The 21,049-nt window shown below is 41.4% G+C and overlaps 1 protein-coding gene across 1 annotated transcript in view; it reads right to left on the bottom strand.

Moving 5' to 3' along the window:
• The window catches only part of LOC109913618 (triple functional domain protein-like), a 263,061-nt gene that overhangs the window by 20,914 nt on the left and 221,098 nt on the right, over window positions 1–21,049 (bottom strand). The window contains exons 37-40 of the mRNA XM_048608714.1: window positions 18,635–18,797; window positions 18,416–18,537; window positions 16,029–16,107; window positions 6,328–6,528 (exon numbers count right to left, since the gene is read on the bottom strand). Coding sequence (XP_048464671.1) covers window positions 6,328–6,528; window positions 16,029–16,107; window positions 18,416–18,537; window positions 18,635–18,797 — 565 coding nt within the window. The remainder of the gene's footprint in view (window positions 1–6,327; window positions 6,529–16,028; window positions 16,108–18,415; window positions 18,538–18,634; window positions 18,798–21,049) is intronic.

Raw genomic sequence — 21,049 nt, 5'->3', positions numbered from 1 at the left:
GATAACACAATGTTCAAAACTATGCATGACTCCTCACATATCCAAGCAGTTCATGTCCAAATGAAACAAAACCTAGATAATATCAAGTTTAGGCTGACAAGTGGCAAGTAGCATTCGCAGCACACAAATGCCAGGCAATGATCATCTCCAACAAGATATGATTGAACCATTGTCCCTTCACATTCAATGGCATTAAGCATCAGTGAATATCCCACTCTCAACATCCTGAGGATTACCATTGGCCAGATATTGAACTGGACTAACCATATAAGCACTGTAGCCATGACAGCAAGTCAGAAGCTAGGATTCTTGCAGTGAATAATCAGCCCACTTGATTTGCAAAAAATCGACATGCATCTAGTCCCTCCAAAGCTGATGGTCAGTAGTGTGTGTCCTATCTACAAGATGCACCGCAAAAAATCACCAATGCTCCTTAGAAAGTACCTTCCAAACCCCAGCCTCTATTATCAAGAAGGACAAAAGAAACAGACACAGGTAACACCACTGCCTGTAAGTTCCCCTCCAAGCCACTCACTATGCTGACTTGGAAATATATCGTTGTTACCTCAGTGTCATTGAGTCAAAATCTTCAAACCCTCCTTAATGATTCAAGAGTTCAAGTAGCAGTTCATGAAGGCAGTTCATTTTTATGGACAACTTAGAATGGGCAATAAATTATTGGTCCAGAATATAGAAAACACCTGTCCAGTCTCTCTCCTCTCATAGGCAGGGAATCAGGAATTGCTGACAGGTTATGGTGTTGATGCAGATCCTCTTTTCCTCTGGTCACATACATTCCAGCACATTATCTGCACTGAGCTGAGCAATGCCATGAGTGTCCTGTGGCTTCTGATGGAGACTTTTAAAACATATTTTCTTAATAAACTTGTTCAGAGATGTTATTACACACTTCTGGAGCAGGTGGGACTAGAATTAGGTCTCCTAGCTCCTGGCAGTGCTACCACTGCACTACAAAAATCCTCAGATGCAGATTCTTCATGGGTTATATTTATTTTAAACAAGTGCTCCTTTTCATTTGTCACTATCTGAAAAAACAGCTACATTATTAATGCATTTTCAACAGTACCTTTCAAATCCAGAATGTCTATGATCTAGAAGAAGGTAACAGGCATCTGGGAACACCACCATCAGTCTCCCCTAAGTCACACACCATCCTGACTTGGAACTACATCACTGAGGTTTGGAACTCCCCGTTGGTCATGTGTTCAACTCTGACATCCAGAAGCAGAAGCTGATTGTTGTCTTCTTCTCGTGAATGTAATCCCAGTGAATACGTTGTTAAACCTCAGAACACAGGAAAGCAACCCAAACCGGCTGAATCCTCAACTTCCACAGCAACCACCTCAACGTCCACAAACAAAGCTGTATTAGGACACTATTTAAACCGGCCACCACGCCCTGCAACAAGCCAGAACTATGCAGGAAAGAGGAAGAGCACTTATATAAAATCTTTGCTATGAACAGATATCCTGCAACTTTATCTGCAGGTACCTACTGACTAGACAACAACAACAGGACACAATACGCCCTAACACACTGGCCACACTGCCCTACATCAAGAACATATCACAACTGATGAGAATCCTACAACCACTAGGAATGATGGTAGTACACAAGCCTGTAGCCATGCTACGACAAACATTCAGAAGGATTAAAGACCCCATTCCCACAACATGCAGAACCAACGTAGTTTACAAAATACCATGCAACGACTGCCACAAGCATTACATCAGACAGACAGGAAGGAAACTAGCCATCAGAATACACGAGCATCAGCTAGCAGCAAAATGACACGACAAACTTTCTTTAATATCAGTACACTTGGACAATGAAGGCTATTAGTTTACCTGGGACAACTTAACCATAATAGCCCAAGCCAAACATAGACATGCACGGGAATTCCTAGAGGCATGGTTCTCAGCCCATAATGCAATCAACAAACATGTAGAATTGGACCCCATATACAAACCCATACAGAACAAAACCGGAAATGACACTTCTCATGATAACAGACCGGACAGTATAAATTCCAAGTGGGGTAGGACAACATCGCTTCATCAGAGGCCTCACTGATGATGTTACCTAGCATGGTGACAAAACGTGTGAATGAAAACAAGCCAGCTCGGTGAGCATGTTACTTTAATTTATTCTTTTTTATATTTGCAGCAAAAAAGCTGGCTACAGGAGCTTCTGAAAGAAGGTCAATCTTCTGTAACTGGGACTTTTGGAACTGACACTGGACCAGGATTCAGATCTCGTTCAGTTGATTCACTTCATTGGGAGCCCTTCTTGAAAAGTTCTTCCACATCTTCTGCCTCATTAACTTTGGATTTTCTTTCAGAAGTTTGTCCTTTAGTTTATACACAGACATTAGGGCGGCACGGTGGCTCAGTGGTTAGCACTTCTGCCTCACAGTGCCAGGGACTTAGGTTCAATTCCACCCTGGGGCGACTGTCTGTGTGGAGTGTGCACATTCTCCCCGTGTCTGCATGGGTTTCCTCTGGGTGCTCTGGTTTCCTCCCACAGTCCAAAGATGTGCAGGGTAGGTGGACTGGCCATGCTAAATTGCCCATAGTGTCCAGGGATGTTTAGGTTAGGTGGGTTAGACATGGGAAAATGCAGGGGTAGGGGAATGAGTCAGGGTGGGATGGCTGTTCCCACACTGTAGGGATTCTACTGAAATAAGGCTAGAATTTATCAGTCACGTACTTCTTCAGTTCATATCTTTTATTATTTCCTGCTTCGGTATAAAGTCACATTGCTCTGGTGCTTTTATCGAATTGTTACATTTCTTTATAATATCATCTATGAGTACTTTCTGTACCTGTTCTGGATCCACATCATCCATCACTGTTTTTATCTTGCCCTGACACCCATGTGTGCAATCTCTTTGTCGGTGACAGAATGCATGATGGGAACATTGTTATCAAAATTAAGCACTTCTTTGATGTCCTTAGCCATGAGCTTGTTCACACATTCCAAATATTTAAAGCTTGTGTACTCAAGGAGCTGGTTTATAATCTGCTCTTCCTTTGCTCACAGGAAAGACTTCAAAGTCTTCTTCAATACTGTAGTCTTCATTGAACATACTAAAGGCCAATGCATTTGTCAAGGTTGTTTCATCAACAAAGCCTCAGGTATTATCTGATGTATAGAGGGTATCCATAAGTGTAAACTTCTTTTGAAAGCTTGCCATCCTAAGTCTCTATTTACAGCACTAAATGTGCTATTCATGAAGGAGTCTTTATGTTTATATTTCAAGGGCTGCAGAATGCCTTGGTCCATAGGCTGAATTAATGATGTTACATTGGGCAGAAGGTAAACAATGAAAACATTGTTCTTCACCAACAGTTCAGCAGCTGGATATGAGGAACCGTTATTCAGGAGCAATGTGATTTCACAGTGGTCTTGAAGTCCAGCTGCCTGACAATGTGAACCTGCCTCTGATACAAAGTAGTAGTGAAACTAATCAGTAAACATTTCCCTGGTTACCCAGGCCTTCTTATTGGCATAGTAGTGAACTAGTAATGTCTGAGTTATTTTGAAGCACCTGGAGTTTCTGCTTTTCGCAATTACAGTCAATTTATATGTGTGTGTGCCAGCTACGTTGACACATGCGAAGACAGTTAAATGATTTTTGGCATCTACAACATCTCTTGGCGCTTTCTATTCAGTTGTTGTTAGCATTTCCTAAGGATGTATCACCAGAACAGACTAGTTTCTTTTGCATTGTATTTTGTTTAGGTGAAAGATTATACTCCAATATTAGCTTGGTAAACTCAACAATAAAATTTTCTGCAGTCTCATGGTCTGCAGATGCCTTATTACCACAAATTTAAAAAAAATTCGATACCATGACGCTTTTTGAATTTCCGCAACCAGCTTGTTGTGTACTCATGTTCACTTCAAACTTTAAATCTTCGAGGTACATCTTGGCTTGTTTCATGATCAATGGACCAGACAATGGAACCTTTTCACTTTGCTGACAGATCCATTCTGACATAATAGAGTGCATTGTTTTTTTTAAACCGATATAGTTTTTCCTATTGATTGTTAATTGTTGAGATCTACTTTCACAATAAAATTTCAACAACTCATTTTTCTCTTTCTTTAAATCATATATGCTGATGACACCTGCCCAATACTCCTCAGTCCGTTATTTCACAGATGTTTTGCAGTCAAGTCTTTGCAACACTTCCATTTTCGCTGCTATTAATAATGAATGCTGCTTCCTTACACCATCTATATGAGTATTTAATGGCCTTTCTGACATGTTTAGTTAAAAAAAAAACCGAGAAGCACCAAAATCTCAAAGGAAGGCAAGCATATGTGACTATTAAATGTAATTAAAATGGACTTCAAATCAGAGCCAGTGGAGACACTTGGCTGAAATGTTGAAAGTGAAAACAAATGACCCGACACTGATCCTGGTAGGTTTTCCAGCACTACTACAGTACCTGTAATGCAACACTGAGGTTCTGTTCGAAGAACAACTGCCAGTTGGTGTATGTGGGTCGCGTACTTCCCATGCAAATTAATGTGTGGGTGAATTTAAAAAAAAATTTTGGTTTTTTAGGTCATTTTGGTTTTCGAACATGCAGTTAAAGGATACCCAACCTGTATTATATGGGCGAGAGATATGATTGTCATGCTAAACAAACCTACTGGAACACAAAGGTTGCATGAAAAGAAATCTTGACATTGAAAAAAAATTTTTTAAATGGTGATGATGTCATACCATCAGCAAACTAAAAAGAACTTTGAAAAAAGTTGAAAGGCCAAACCGCAAATACATCCGTAAATGATGTTTTGTTGAAGGCTTAAAAAAAATCCACAATATAGGAGGGATGTGATAACACTGGAGAGGTGCAGGGAAAATTGAGAGGATGTATAAAATTATGAGGAGCATTGATAGGGTATACAAGAAGAGACGTTTCCCCTTGATGGGGGTATCAATGTCTGGGGGCATAGATTTAAGGTAAGGGGCAGAAGGTTCAGAGGAGATGTGAGGAAAACCTTTTTCACCCAAAGGATGGTGGGAATTTGGAACTCACTGCCTGTAAGGGTGGTAGAGGCTGAAACCCTCATAATATTGAAAAAGTATTTAGTAGTGCACTTGCGATGCCAAGGCATACAAAGCTGTGGGCTTTGAATAGTTAGGTGGTTGTTTTCAACTGGTGCTGTTCTGATGGGCTGATGGGCCTTTTATCTGTGTATAGGTCTCTATGACTTTCCCCATTGAGCAGCGAGAGGCCAATATGTATATATAAACATTTACATTTATTTTTATAGAATCCCTACAGTGTGGAACCTGGCCCTTCGGCCCAACAAGTCCACACCGAAACTCAAAGCATCCTACCCAGACCCATCCCCCTGTAACCCATCCAATCTACACATCCCCGAACACTATGGGCAATTTAGCATGGCCAATCCACCTAACCTGCACATCTTTGGGACTGTGGGAGGAAACCGGAGTACCCGGAGGAAACCCACACAGATGCGGGGAGAACGTGCAATCTCCACACAGACAGTCACCTGAGGGTGGATTCGAACCCGGGTCCCTAGTGCTGTGAGGCAGCAGTGCTAGCCACTGAGCCACCATGCCGCCCCATTATTTCATCATTGATATGCAATTTGCTATTCTCCCAACAGCTGCGCAGAAATTAGATGGTGAAAATTCCTGACATGATATTCAGAATAGTAACCTGACTTTGGCTCACCACTTGCTCTTTCAGACCTAGATCAGTGCCAACATGGGCAGCACCCCGCATGCAAGTCAATCCAACAAGAATCTACGATCATCACTGGCAACGTAGTGTGTTAATTCCTCAGTCTGACATTTCCAGAGCAATTACAATGAACTGAGCAGGGCAGCTGTCGACAGTCAGCATCCGACCAGGCGCATGGCTGGACTTTAAAGGTGATGTCGGCACTGAATCCTAAAAGGTCCTGGCAGTGGCCAGTACTTCCACTTGCACTGAGTGGGAGATTATGAAGAGCACTGCACAGCAGTGGTGTGGTGATTAGGTACTGAGGCGAGTTTGGGAAGATAGTGTTAGAATATGCTCAGACAGAAACCTTTTATGAAACTTGCCAAAATTGTCACCTAGCTGATTTTACAAAGATTCAACTCACTGTGTTCTGTATAAAAACAGCTAGTTGCATTGAATTGCTTCAGTTTAGAAATCACAAAGCATCACTGATAATGGTGTGGAAAAGGTATTTTGCCATTACAAATGCAGCCAATAGTTTGTAGTGAAATAGAGAATGGACGATACACAATGGGTTATGGTAACCATTACTTACAATTCTAGTATGACTATATAGTTGGATGGAGTTTCAAAGGTATCCAGAAGGCTAACAATCTGGGGATGCTGGAGATTCTGCATAATTCCAAGTTCATGTGTAACCTGATCCCGTTTCATCATTTTTTTGTTGATGTACTTCGCAGCTACCTCTTGTTTAGTTCCTTTTTGGTCACATCTTTTAACCACAGAGAACCTTCCTCTGAAACAAAAACAAATTATTACCAATTTAATAATACTCTGTATTTCATGGGAGAACATACACACAGAAAACCATTGTCTTCATTGTGTTTTTTGAAACAAGTGGACTTTAAATATTTGGGAATATATTATAATTCACAGAGTTCATAGATCATAGAACATCATAGAAGACCACAGAATCCCTACAGTGTGGAAACAGGCCCTTCGGCCCAATAAGTTCACACCAACCCTCAGAGCACCCAACCAAACCCACCCACCCTATAACGCACCTAACCTACACATCCCTGAACACTACAGGCAATTTAGCATGGCCAATCCACCTAACCTGCACATCTTTGGACTGTGGGAGGAAACTGGAGCACCCGGAGAAAACCCACGCAGTCACGGGGAGAATGTGCAAACTCCACACAGCCAGTCACCTGAGGGTGGAATCAGACCCAGGTCTGTGGCGCTGTGAGGCAGCAGTGCTAACTGCCGTGCTGCCCATAGTTGTGAGTTTAAATTTCAAACCAGTATTTGAACCTAAAATCAAATTGATATTTCAGTCTCAAGAGAATTCTGCATTGCTAGAGATTGTAATTTTTGAATGATGTGGCAAGTTGTTCTGTCTCTTCATTCAAGTATACATTAAATATTTAATTAGGGAGTTTGCATAGTGTCCTGGTCAACATTTATCTCATTGCTGTTATGGAATTTGAGGAGGACAATTTGAGGAGTGAATGTGCAATGATCTTAACATTCACCATGTATAAGAGCAAGGATGTCTTGCTACAGTTTTACAGGGCTCTGGTATGACTGAAGTACGACGTGCGATCTTGATTTTCATATCTAGGGATACATATTTGCCCTGGAAGTAGTTCAGTGAAATTTTATTCAGATGGTCCCTGGAATGAGAGAGTTGTCCTCTGATGAGAGGCTGAGTAAAATCTGGAGGCAGCACGGTGGCTCAGTGGTTAGCAATGCTGCCTCACAGCGCCAGGGACCCAGGTTTAATTCCACCCTTGGGCGACTGTCTGTGTGGAGTTTGCACATTCTCCCCGTGTCTGCGTGGGTTTTCTCAGAGTGCTCTGGTTTCCTCCCACAGTCCAAAGATGTGCAGGGTAGGTGGATTGGCTATGCTAAATTGCCCAAAGTGCCCAGTTTAGGTTAGGTGGGTTAGACATGGGAAATACAGGGGTAGGGGAATGGGTCTGGGTGGGATGCTCTTCGGAGGGGCAGTGTGGACTTGTTGGGCTGAATGGCCTGTTTCCAAGTTGTAGGGATTCTACGCTTCTAAACTGAGCCTATACTCTTTGGATTTAGAATAATATCATGGAAACATACCGGCCTCTTAAAGGAGCCTGACAGGGTTTTTGCTGAGAGATACTCAATATAGTTTTGTTTTAGGGCTTTCTGAGTTTTCATCAAAGGGCGAGTTTTTGGTTTTTGGCTTTTGGGGTATGTTTTGAGTCTCAACAATTCCATTAGATGACTGGGTTGAGGCTGGTTTAAAAAGTAATCCCATATTAAAGATTCTCTGGACAAATGGGATGATAAATACATCTCAATTCCATATCAAGCTTGAAACATGCTCTAACTTCAAACAAGAATTTTGAATTCTAACAAACTCTAACATATAGGAATGAGGGGAGAAATGGCTGAGGTTGATTGGATGAATAGATTAAAAGGCATGACAGTAAATAAACAGTGGGAAACAACTTAGACACAACTCAAAATATTCAACAAAAATACATTCCATTAAAAAATAAGAAAATCCCAGCCAAAATAGATTCATCTATGGCTTATTTTAAGGAAGTTAAGCATAATATTAGATTAAAAGAAGATGATATTAAAGTTGCAGGTGTTAGTGTTAAGGATTGAATACACTTTTGGTCATCCTTTGCTGGTTTCTAAAGACTAAGCAAAAAGGAAAAACTCAGAATGAAAGTAGATGAGCCAGGAATATAAAAATAAATTGTAACAGCTTTGAGGAGTATATAAAAGAAACGAGTAGCTAAATAAAAAGTGATTCCTTGGAGGCAGAGGCAAGAAAATTTATCAAGGGAAATCAGGAGATGGAAGAGATATTGAACAAATATTTTGTCTGTTTTTATAATAAATGCAGAAACTACACATTGTTAAAAAATAACCAAGAGTATAACGAGTGAGGAACGCGCTAACATTAATATCAGTGGAAATAATAGCATGCAGAAACTTATGATACTGAGAATCCAGAAGTCCCCAGGAACCGATGGTCTACATTCAAGAGTTCTAGAAGGTTTTGTGCAGTGTGTGAATGCACTCATTATGAAATGCAACTCCAGTAGCAAAATTCTCTAGATTTTAGAATGGTTCCAGTGGTTTGGAAGTTAACAAATGTAACAATTCAATTCAAGAAAGGTGGGACTGAGAAAATAGGAAGCTACAGATCAGTTAGCCTGGTGTTAGTCATTGGGAAAATACTGAAAGCTCTCGTTTCAGAAGTTTTAACAATGCACCTAGAAATCATAGTACAATCAGACAAAGTCAATGTGATTTTAAGAAAGCAAAGTTGTGTTGGACACTTTTACGATATTTTTCAGGATGTAATTAGAAGGGTAGGTAAAGAAGACCAGTCAATTAAGTATACAAATAGTTTAAAGTTTTTGAGAAGATTTGTAGCTGGGGTTGTGGATGAGATTGTAGACTTGCTCGCTGAGCTCGTGTGTTTGATTGCAGATGTTCTGTCACCCTGCTAGGTAACATCATCAGCGCGCTTCCAGTGAAGCTTTCAGAGGCGAACTGTCTGAAATCAAACACACCGTCTTGGCGAGCAAGTCTACAACCTTATACAAATAGTTGCTTAATAATAAAGAACATGAATACTGCTGAAAAGACAGGTGTCATTCCTGAAGCTGGTCATCTTGCATTCATCAGGCCATATGCAAGAATACAGAATTTCAAACAATCCTGATAATTTATATTACAGGAAACAAGGGCAACTATAAATTAAAAGAAATTGGAACAGGAGTAACTGAGATAACAAGGTGTACAGCTGGATGAACACAGGCCAAGCAGCATCAGGGGAGCAGGAAAGCTGATGTTTTGGGTCTGGACCTTTCTGAAGAAGGGTCCAGACCCGAAACGTCAGCTTTCCTGCTCCTCTGATCCTGCTTGGCCTGCTGTGTTCATCCAGCGGTACACCTTGTTATCTCAGATTCTGCAGCATTGGCAGTTCCTACCATCTTGGAACAGGAATGAGCTGTTCACATCCTTACACCTGTTCCGCCATTCATTGGATCATGACTGATCTGACAATCTACTCATCCACTTTCCTCTATTTTCCCCATAATCCTTGATTCCCCTACTGATCAAGAATATATCTACCTCAGTGTGACAATACTATGGCCTTAACAGGTGTATTTTATTCTGTTTTTATGGCAGAGTTCCAAGCAGTCTACTATAGCCACTAGAATAAACAGATTATGAGGCCTTGGGTTTTTAAAAAAATGTCAGAACAATAGAAGCAGCCTGAATGGGTCAAGCTCCCACAGAACCAAGATTTTCAGTTTTGGCTTTCAGCAGTTGCTGTTGGGGTCTTGAAGAATTGGAATCTGTTTTTGCCTGCTGGTTCTTGACAAGTTGTAGATGGAGAATCATGAGGCGATTGTTGGTACCAACAGAGAGCTCCGAGAGTTGATGAGTTCATTCTTGATGGCAAATCCAATTCCATGTATGCTGGGTTGATTATTGGGTTTTCCTCTTCAGAAGAAGGTGTAACCATCAACTTCTTCCCTCAGCTGTTCTTTGTCTGTTCTTAGGGTCTCCTACAGGACTGAGGTCAGGAGGAACTTCTTCACCCTAAGGGTTGTGAATCTGTGGAATTCCCTGCCCAGTGAAGCGGTTGAAGCTACCTCGCTGAATGTTTTTAAGGCAAGGCTAGATAAATTTTTGAACAGTAAAGGAATTAAGGATTATGGTGAGCGGGCGGGTAAGTGGAGCTGAGTCTCAAAAAGATCAGCCATGATCTTATTGAATGGTGGGGAAGGCTTCAGCGGCCAGATGGCCTACTCCTGCTCCTAGTTCTTATGTATGTTATGTTCGTATGTACAGGCCAGCGATATCAATGTGGTAGTGCCAGAGTTTATCGGCAACAAGGGCAGTTGTTAGCTCTGGACAATTGTTTTGCTTGTTATCCACAAAAGTTCATACATTCCAGGTTCTGAGATTGAGCTTGACTTTAATTTTCAGATTGCAGGTAGATGAACCTGCTAGACGTAGCTTTCCAGCCAGTTTGGAGACAGAACAGATTATTTTTAGGGCGCCTTTTCTAGCCCATTCCCCATTTGGGGTGAGCAGAGTGGATGCTGAAGAGGGTGACTGAGTTGTGAAAAAAGCTGCTGAAATGCTCTCCTGTTCTTATTCTAAAGAGGAAAATCATGGAGTCAAACACCACTGCCTACATTCTGGTCCAAAACCAGGAACTTCCAGATCTCATAATTCTGTCCTTGTCATCTCTCGCCAATCACCACAGGATTTGTGTTGTGTGTGTGGGGGGATTGAATTACTCTAGGTAGTTGCCTTGTGTGAGCATCTTTTAATGCGGGAATCCTATTGCATATCAGCAGATACTCAGTCCATGATAGAAGGCAGACCCAATTCCAATGTCAAGGAAACCTCAATGACTGGGGATCACTCGACCTCTGCAGCCTCCATCCATCATTGCAGCCATTGGTACCACCCAAATACCTTCTGCCAGGATTGCCACTGAGGACTTGTTTTGGATTGCTCTTGTCTTGTTCCTCCACACCGAACTTTCTGTCATGGTGGCCCTGCCAGGAGCTGAGAACTCCTAATGGCATCACTTCTGGGATCAACAGAACACTCAAGACTCTCCACTGTAGCAAGATGGCAATCCACGGACAGGAAAAAGGCAGGACAGATGAAATTAATGGGACTGAACATTGACAAATACCCAGGACCCAAGGATCTACAGCAAGATGTTGAAAGAGGTGGCTCTGGAGGTCGGGATTGCATTGGTGATCATCTTTCAAAATTCCATTCATTCTGGAGGTTGCAAATGTTGATACACTTTTAAAAAAACAGTATCTGCTAATATCGAGCCTAGTTGGGATTAGAATATTTAGGTGGTTGTCCTGACTTGTGTTTAGCCTAAATAAGGGGAATTACAATTAAATGAGGATATAGTTAGCTAAAATGAACTGGGTGGATAGATTATGAGGAAAGACAGTAAGCAAGTAATGGCAGACATTTAAGGAGGTAATTCATGACTTTCTGCAAAAATATATCCCGTAAGGAGGAAAGATTCTAACAGAGGGATACACCAACCAAGGCTAACCAAGGAAATTAAGGAGAATATTAAGTTAAAAGAAAAAGCATAAAAGGAGGCAAAACTCAGTGACACCCCTGAAGACTGGGATAACTTTAGAATTCAGCAAAGGAGAGCTAAAAAGATAATAAAGAGAGAGAAAATAAACTATGAAGGCAGGCTAGCGAGGAATATAAAATCTGAGCAGAAGAGCTTCTTTAAATATATAAAACTGAAGACAGAAGTCAAAGTGAACATAGGCCCTTTCGAAAATGAATCTGGGGATCTATGGGAAACAAGGAAATGGCAAGGTGGCTCAGTGTTGCCTCACAGCACCCGGGTTCGATTCCACCCTAGGGTGACTGTCTGTGTGGAGTTTGCACATTCTCCCCGTGTCTGTGTGGGTTTCCTCCGGGTGCTCCGGTTTCCTCCCACAGTCCAAAGATGTGCAGGCTAGGTGGATTGGCCATGCTAAATTGCCCGTAGTGTTCAGGGATGTGTAGATTAGGTGGGTTATAGGGGGATGGGTCTGGGTGGGATGCTCTGTGGTTCGGTGTGGACTTGTTGGGCCAAAGGGCCTGTTTCCACACTGTAGGGATTCTATGATGATTCTATGACAGAGTTAAACAGATAAAAATAGATATCAGTCTTTATGGTAGAAGATTATACAAAGATCCCATTAATACTCAAGAATACTGTGGGTGGGAGAAATTAAGTACCATCATCATCGCTAGAAAAAATAGTATTAGGCAAACTAACGGGGCAAAGGCAGATATGCCCCTGGCTCTGACAGCTTGCACCCGAGGATCCTAAAAGAGGTAGCTATAGAGACTGTGGATGCACTGGTTGTAATTTTCCAAAATTTCCTTACATTCTGCAGAAATTTCAGAGGACTGGAAAACTGCCATTCCCTATTCAAAAGGGAAAGGAGCAAAAAGTGGGTAAATATAGACCAATTAGCTTAATGTCAAATTGCTGGAAAAATACTGGAATCAATTATCAAAGTCGTAGTACCACACATTTGGAAAATCATAATCTAATCAAGTAGAGTCAGCATGGCTGCATGAAAGGGAAACACAAGAAGGAAGTGCAGCAGGTAATCAGGAAGACTAATGGAATGTTGAACCTTATATCATGAGGTTGGAGTATAAGAGTAGGGACATCTTGCTGCAAATGTAAAATATGCTGGTGAGATCATACCTGGAGTACTGTTACTGTGAGCAGTTTAGCTCCTCTTAGTTAAGGCATGATACTATTTCATTCCAGGCAGTTCAGTGAAGGTTCATTAGGAAGAAGGGATTGACTCTACACATAATAATTTAAAATAACAAGAGGTGATCTCATTGAAACATATAGGATTCTTAAGGGGCTTGACAGGGTATATGATGAGAGGTAGACAGATGGCTGGAAGAACACAGCAGGCCAGGCAGCATCTGGAGGAAGGGAGCAGTCAACCTTTCAGGTATTACCTTTCTTCCGGACTGGATGCTGAGAGGATGCTTCCCCTCAGGGTCTAGGGACAGAGAATATAGTCTCAGAATTAAAGGGTGCCAGTCTACTACTGAGATGAAGAGAAATTTCTTCTTTTAGAGCTTTGAGTGTGTTTAGCACTCCCTGCCATTGGGTGCTGTGGGTTCAGGGTTCTTCTGTACATTTAAGGCTGAGATAGATGGATTATTGATCAGTAGGGGAACTGAGGATTATGGGGATGAGGACAGGAAATGGATGTTGGGAATATCAGATCAGCTGTGATCCTATTAAATGGTGAAACAGGCTCAAGGGGCTGAATGGCCTAATCCTGTTACTATTTCTTATGGTCTTACGGTCTTGTATCTGCAACTGCACATGTGCACTAATCTGGAAATGTACATGCGATGATTTCAGATCCAACATGTCATCAGAGATAAATTTCTTCATGCAAAGACTGCACTGAGGCTTTCATGGGGGTTTGCAGGGTGATTTTCCTGATACCCTTGTGTATTTTGAACGTCGGATTATTATGTTATCCCTTGTGGGGCAGTCTACAACATGGGGGTACAGTGTCAGGTTGAGTGGTATATTGTTTTGCACCAAACTGAGGAGAAACTTGTGCACTCAAAGAATTATGAACATTTCGAATTCCCTACCAACAGAGTTATGGATATTCCTTCGCTGAGTACATTTAGAATTGAAATAGAGACATATTTGGTCTCTCATGGAATCAAGGGATATGGAGAATGGACAGACGAAATGTAACGAGAGAAAGGGTTGGCACTCAAGGACAAAGGAGGGAAGTTATGCGAGGAGTCAGAGAAAATGAGTGAGATTCTTAATGAGTACTTTGCGTCGGTATTCACCGAGGAGAGGGAGATGACGGATGTTGAGGTTAGGCATAGATGTTTGATTACGCTAGGTCAAGTCGGCATAAGGAGGGGGCAAGTGTTGGGTATTCTAAAAGGCATTAGGGTGGACAAGTCCCCAGGTCCGGATGGGATCTATCCCAGGTTACTGAGGGAAGCGAGAGAGGAAATAGCTGGGGCCTTAACAGATATCTTTGCAGCATCCTTGAGCACGGGTGAGGTCCTGGAGGACTGGAGAACTCCTAATGTTTAAGAAGGCTGGCAAGGATAATCCAGGTAATTATAGACCAGTGAGCCTGACGTCAGTGGTGGGGAAGCTGCTGGAAAAGATACTGAGGGATAGGATCTATTTAAATTTGGAAGAAAATGGGCTTATTAGTGATAGGCAGCATGGTTTTGTGCAGGGAAGGTTATGACTTACCAACTTGATAGAATTCTTTGAGGAAGTGACAAAGTTGATAGATGAGGGAAGGGCTGTGGATGTCATATACATGGACTTCAGTAGAGCGTTTGATAAGGTTCCCCATGGTAGGCTGATGGAGAAAATGAAGTCGCATGGGGTCCAGGGTGTACGAGCTAGATGGATAGAGACCTGGCTGGGCAACAGCTGACAGAGAGTTGTAGTGGAAGGGAGTTTCTCAAAATGGAGAACTGTGACCAGTGGTGTTCCACAGGCATCCGTGTTGGGACCACTGTTGTTTGTGATATACATAAATGATCTGGAGGAAGGTATAGATGGTCTAATTAGTAAGTTTGCAGATGACACTAAGATTGGTGGAGTAGCAGATAGTGAAGGGGACTGTTGGAGAATACAGCAGAATATAGATAGATTGGAGAGTTGGGCGAAGAAATGGCAGATGGAGTTCAATCCAGGCAAATGGGAGGTGATGCATTTTGGAAGATCCAATTCAAGAGTGAACTGTATGGTAAATGGAAAAGCCCTGGCGAAAATTGATGCACAGAGAGATCTGGGTGTTCAGGTCCATTGTACCCTGAAGGTGGCAACGCAGGTCGATAGAGTGGTCAAGGCGGCATACGGCATGCTTTCATTCATCGGACGGGGTATTGAGTACAAGAGTTGGCAGGTAATGTTACAGCTGTATAGGACTTTGGTTCGAACACATTTGGAATACTGCGTGCAGTTGTGGTCGCCACATTACCAAAAGGATGTGGATGCTTTGGAGAGGGTGCAGAGGAGGTTCACCAGGATGTTGCCTGGTATGGAGGGCGCTAGCTATGAAGAGAGGTTGAGTAGATTAGGATTATTTACATGAGAAAGACGGAGGTTGAGGGGCGACCTGATTGAGGTCTACAAAATCATGAGAGGTATAGACAGGGTGGATAGCAAGAAGCTTTTTCCCAGAGCGGGGGACTCAATTACTAGGGGTCACGATTTCAAGGTGAGAGGGGAAAAGTTTAAGGGAGATATGCGTGGAAAGTTCTTTACACAGAGGGTGGTGGGTGCCTGGAATGCGTTGCCAGCGGAGGTGGTAGAGGCGGGCACGATAGCGTCATTTAAGATGTATCTAGACAGATACATGAATGGGCAGGGAGCAGAGGGATACAGATCCTTGGAAAATAGGTGACAGGTTAGGTAGAGGATCTGGATCGGCGCAGGCTTGGAGGGCTGAAGTGCCTGTTCCTGTGCTGTAATTTCCTTTGTTCTTTGTCTTTGTACTGCAGCAGAAGATCACCCATTATTATCTAGTGTAATGGAGCAGGTTTGAAGGGCCACATGGCCTACTGTTGCTCCTGTTTCTTATGTTCTTAAGCAGGACCACTCACTTTGTACAGAAGAAAACAGAAATCAGAAGATTTTATTCTTCTCAAAGAATAAAATAAAATCAAACGGAATGATGAGATTTAAAATGTTACCTGCCAATTTCTGCTATTTCAGTATAAATAGAATCAAAGTTGTCCTTCCAGATGACCCTTACTCCATCACTTCCAGGTCCTGAAAGATGAAGAAAATAATGCAGTTAATCAAGTGAAAACTAAAGAAGGAATCTAATCTCTGCTTCTGAAATATAAACAGGTTTGACCTCAAGCATTTGTTTTGGTTGGTGGTGGTGGAGGAGGAGGAGGTGGTGGAGGAGGACGAGTAAGAATGTGTTAACAGGTACTGAGAATATAGAACATTTAGCTCCAGATTTCGGGTTCTAAGGCTTTTGTGTTGCTACTTCTCAATATCATCTTTCATGTTCGTGAAAAGATATATGTTGTAGCAAGAAAAAAATTGCCTGGATTTTGTGTTACCAAATGAACATCGCTCACCAATCACTACGCTGACTGTTGCCTGCATAGCTTTTTGCCAGTTTTTGAACATAGAATTGCTGCCACTGGACATTGGATCTGGCCTCTAAAAGGGATCTGTGGTGTCTGCAAGCAGGACAAGAAACAACAAAGATCTTCAAACAAACCAGCATGAAGAATCCTCACTTGGATATGCAGGTCCTAATACTGGCAAAGTAGGTTTTTGTTAGCCAAAGTGTTGGGTGTTGGGAAACAGACCACAGCCTTGGCTCCCTATCAGGCAGAGTCTCTGGAGGAGAACACAGTCAGCCACATTTGTGAGAGTGCTGCAGGGAAAAGCTTCTACTTAGAGGAGCTAGGCACCAAATTAAATATCAGAACCTTGCAGGTAATCTCTAAATTATTACCCGAGTTACAAGAAAATTGGCATAGGGAAAATTAAAGAAATGTCTCAAATACTAATGAACAGAGGGATGTTGGGGAGCTTGTCAACAGATCCCTGAAGGTGGCACGACAAGTTAACAAAGTAGTAAAGAAGGCATAAGGGATTCTTGCTGTTATCAGTTGAGGCATGGATTAGAAGAGCAGGAGGTTAACGTTGGAGCCATACAGAACTATTGTGAGGCCACAGCTTGAATACTGCGTGCAGTTCTGATCATCACACCACAGGTAGTCCCCAGATTATGAATTGGTTCTGTTCTTGAAAATGCTTTTATGTCAATTGTCTATATATCAAATTTGGAACACAATACAATATAAAGTAGCTATTTGTCAGCATGAGAAAATATTTGCATGCTACAGTTTAAAATTAATCTTAATATGGGATCTTGTTCACAAGTATGAACATTTGTAAATTGGATATTCATAAGTTAGGAACCGCCTGTATAGAAATGATGCAATTACAATGGAGGGGCTGCAGAGAAGATTCTCCAAGATGTTGCTTGGGATGAAGCATTACAGCTACGAAGACAGGCTGGATTAGCTCGGATTGCTTTCTTTGGAGCTGAGCCGGTTGAGAGGTAACCTGATAAAGATGTACAAGATTATGAGGGGCATGGACAGGGTGGAGAGAAACTAGCTGTTCCCCTTAGTTGAAGGGTTAAGAACATTTTTAAAGTGAAAGGCAGGAGATTTAGAGGGGATTTGAAGAAATAATTTTTCCACCCAGAGGGTGATAGGGGTCTGGACTGCACTGCCTGAGAGTGTAGTTGAGGCGAGTAACCTTACAACCTTTAAAATGTACTTGGATGAACAGTCTTTTGTATCCAAGATTTGTATCTAGGTACCAGTACCTAAGATGGCGCTATTAAAGGCAGCCATTGTAAAATCTTTTCACTGTGACAACAAAGGATATTCTATTTGACATTCTAGTCTAATGTCACAATATTCAAGGCTATGGGTCTAGTGCTGGGAAAGTGGGAGACTGCATGGGCTGAAGGTCTTTTTCTGTACTGTATAATTCTATAAAATTGGTATGGCAGAAGTGAGTTCTGTCTCAAAGGGCACTGGCTGCAGAATTGTGGAAGTGGAATTTGACAGAGATCTGAAAGTAGCATGAGCAGTTTAGCTGATACAAAGATTATATTTCCAGATTTAAATAAAAAACTAAATTTACATGCTGAAATTCCACAGTCTGAATTTATTATTAGTTTGGTCTTTATTATTAATGTAACCACTACATTACCAGACTCCTGCACTACTACCAGACCATTAATATGTCAGCAAAGAGTCCAGGGTCTAACATGAAACTAGATTTAAATTCCCAAACTTATCTACCTGTGGCTAAACAATAATAGGTAATGAACTTCTATTTATTCCAATAGACACTAATAATATGAAAATTGCTGAAGTCAATGACTAGTCAGCAATACAATGAATGAGAACCCAGAACAACCTATTAAAAGGCCTCCTAAGAAACTGATAACAAATACCATAGAATTGTTATGGAGAACAATTTAGACAAATTAGATTCTTAGATTATGAAGATGACAAAATGTCAAAAATCTCACCTAGAACTCGCAGGATGGCAGAAGACGAGGCTGATCCCACATCGTTTACAGCTACACAAGTATAGGTGCCATCGTCGTCAGTGGTCACATTCAGTATTTTAAGTCTAGCTTCACCAGAATCACTATAACCGCCATAAAATTCAAACAAGTCATATTAATTAAAAAATAATTCTGAAAATCAGCAACATATTTCTTCATAACAGATTGTTTCACCTTCACCTGTATGTAATGCTGTTATGACCATCATTGGTCAAAATGCTGTGGTCTGGGGATTTCCATGTTATTGTAGCTTTGGGACGACCACAGACCTTGCATTTCAGAGTCACAGTTTCACCTGTCTCACAGGTCACATCAGTCAGTGGGTTGATGAATTCTGGTGGAACTAGGAGAAACATGTAGTTTATAGAATAAGTCAGTAAACATAAAACATATAAAAGGCTGCAAGAAAAACAATGTACTTTACAACAGAGACACATGACTATGTTGGATGGAAGGCACACTTTTGTATGAATAAATTAATTACAAACCAGCTATATCTTTCAATTAACCTTGCCTGTATAACATGAAATTTTATAAGTTTATCACTGTTAAAATACTCCGTGTTAAATGGCAGGAAAGGACTAAATTTGGCTCAAATTGGCAATGAGTCTGTCCTGCACTACCTGATCCAAAGATTGTTCTATGAAAGAAGTCAAAGTGTAGAATTCCAATTTTGCCAACTAAAGTTGGATTTGAGATGCACTCAATTTCAGAAAGTGTAAACAAGATGATAAATCTGTGCAAATGTAACTATAAATCTAACAGAAAGGGTTTCAAATGCAGTTAGAGATTCTGCTACATTATCAAAGATCAGTACCTGGAGACCACAAAGAAAATCTTCTGGTTTTGGTTCAGAATACACCATCCAATTGAATACGTATAATATATTGGACAAAGTGCTTGCACACAGAGCTGGGTGAGTTGCAGTGTGGAAATTGAGAACTTGACGGTTAGGAGGAAAATGGCTTATCACTAACTTAAAGGAATGGAGCCACAGAACCAAGGATTCTAAGGTAAATATCTATCCAGATATATATTTAACTTTGTGTTTGGTACCTTACTTGTTCTTGTTAAGATTGAGTAAATTATTTTGTCTTTTCTTTGGTCTGAAGTTCATATTTGATTCAAAAGAGTAAATGTATTCTCTCTCCACAAATGCTGTCAGATCTGCTGAGTTTCTTCAGCACTTGTTTATATTTCAGATTCTAGCATCCTCAGTATCTTGTGTTTATTATAGAAAAACAGCTGTGTAGTTGAAATCTAGTTAACTGTAATTATATAAATAATTACCATGTAACTGAGGAGTTTTTTTAGGTTTCTAGTTAGAAGTAAGAGATCACTTCAGGCGCAGAAGTAATGACCCTGTCTCTGAGCCAGAGGCTTGGGTTCATGTCCCACCTGCTCCAGAGGCACGTAATAACATCTCTGAACAGGGTGATTAACATGACCTGACCTAACCTAACTAGAAGTAAGGATAACTCTGGCCCAAAATCTGCAATACCCACACAATGGAACTTTAGGATGCCTCATGTTTCCCAGAGACCCATATTTTCCAACTGTGGGTATCAATACCTTGAAGGACTCCGGGTCCGAGACTGCACCTACTTGTTTTCTGTCCAATGAGAAAGAAGGTGTTACTGCGTCTATTCCAGGGAATGAAGTCCAACAACAGCAACTTATTTACATTGATCCTTTAATTAAACATCCCAACCACTTCACAGGAGCATTACAAAGCAAAATATGCCACCAAACGAGATAAGGAGATAATAGCTTGAATTAATATGGAAACCAGGTCTTTAAATTTATTTATGGCTAAGTTCAACTTTTGAGCACCAAGGGAGTCGAAGGTTACAAAACACAGACAGGAAAGTGGAACCCAGACCTTAACCAGATCAGTAATTATCTTACTAAATGGTGGGGCAGGCTCAAAAGGTTAAATGACTGAAGCCTACTTTTAAGTTTTGTGTTCCTATTCCAATGACCAAAGAGTTTGATGCGACTTTCAGGAGCAACTTAAAAGGAGACAAGTAAGACAGAGAGAGGCACATGTGTAAGAAGGAAATTTTGGGCGTAACCAGCTGAAGGTACAGCCACCAATGGTGGCACAACTTTGAATCCAAATGCTGAAAAAGCCAGATTTAGAGGACAGGGGAGATTGCGGGGCTGGAGATCACACAGATGAGAGGACATGAAGGGATTTGAAACAAAAAAGGATGAGAATTTTAACATTAATGCATTGTTTGACCTGAAATTAATGTAGGTCAAAGAACACAAAGACAGAAGGGGACAAGGACTCCTTGCAAGTTAGGTGATGGGCAGAGGATTCCAGTAGCAGGTGAGCTGAGACAAGAAGGAATTCATAGTATGTTACAGAGAAGGACAAAGGTGGTCTCAGTGATGATATGAATGAGGTCAGAAGTTTATTTCAAGATTAAACATGACTTTACGTTTGCTTCAGAGATAGTAGAACTGCAGATGCTGGAGAATCTGAGATAACAGGGTGTACAGCTAGATGAACACAGCAGGCCAAGCAGCATCAGAGGAGCAGGAAGGCTGACGTTTCGGGCCTAGAGGGTCTAGGCCCGAAACGTCAGC

This window comes from Rhincodon typus, chromosome 2 (assembly GCF_021869965.1).
Source record: "Rhincodon typus isolate 14 chromosome 2, sRhiTyp1.1, whole genome shotgun sequence".
In the NCBI taxonomy this organism is placed as follows: domain Eukaryota; kingdom Metazoa; phylum Chordata; class Chondrichthyes; order Orectolobiformes; family Rhincodontidae; genus Rhincodon; species Rhincodon typus.
This window is presented reverse-complemented; position numbering and strand designations above follow the sequence as displayed.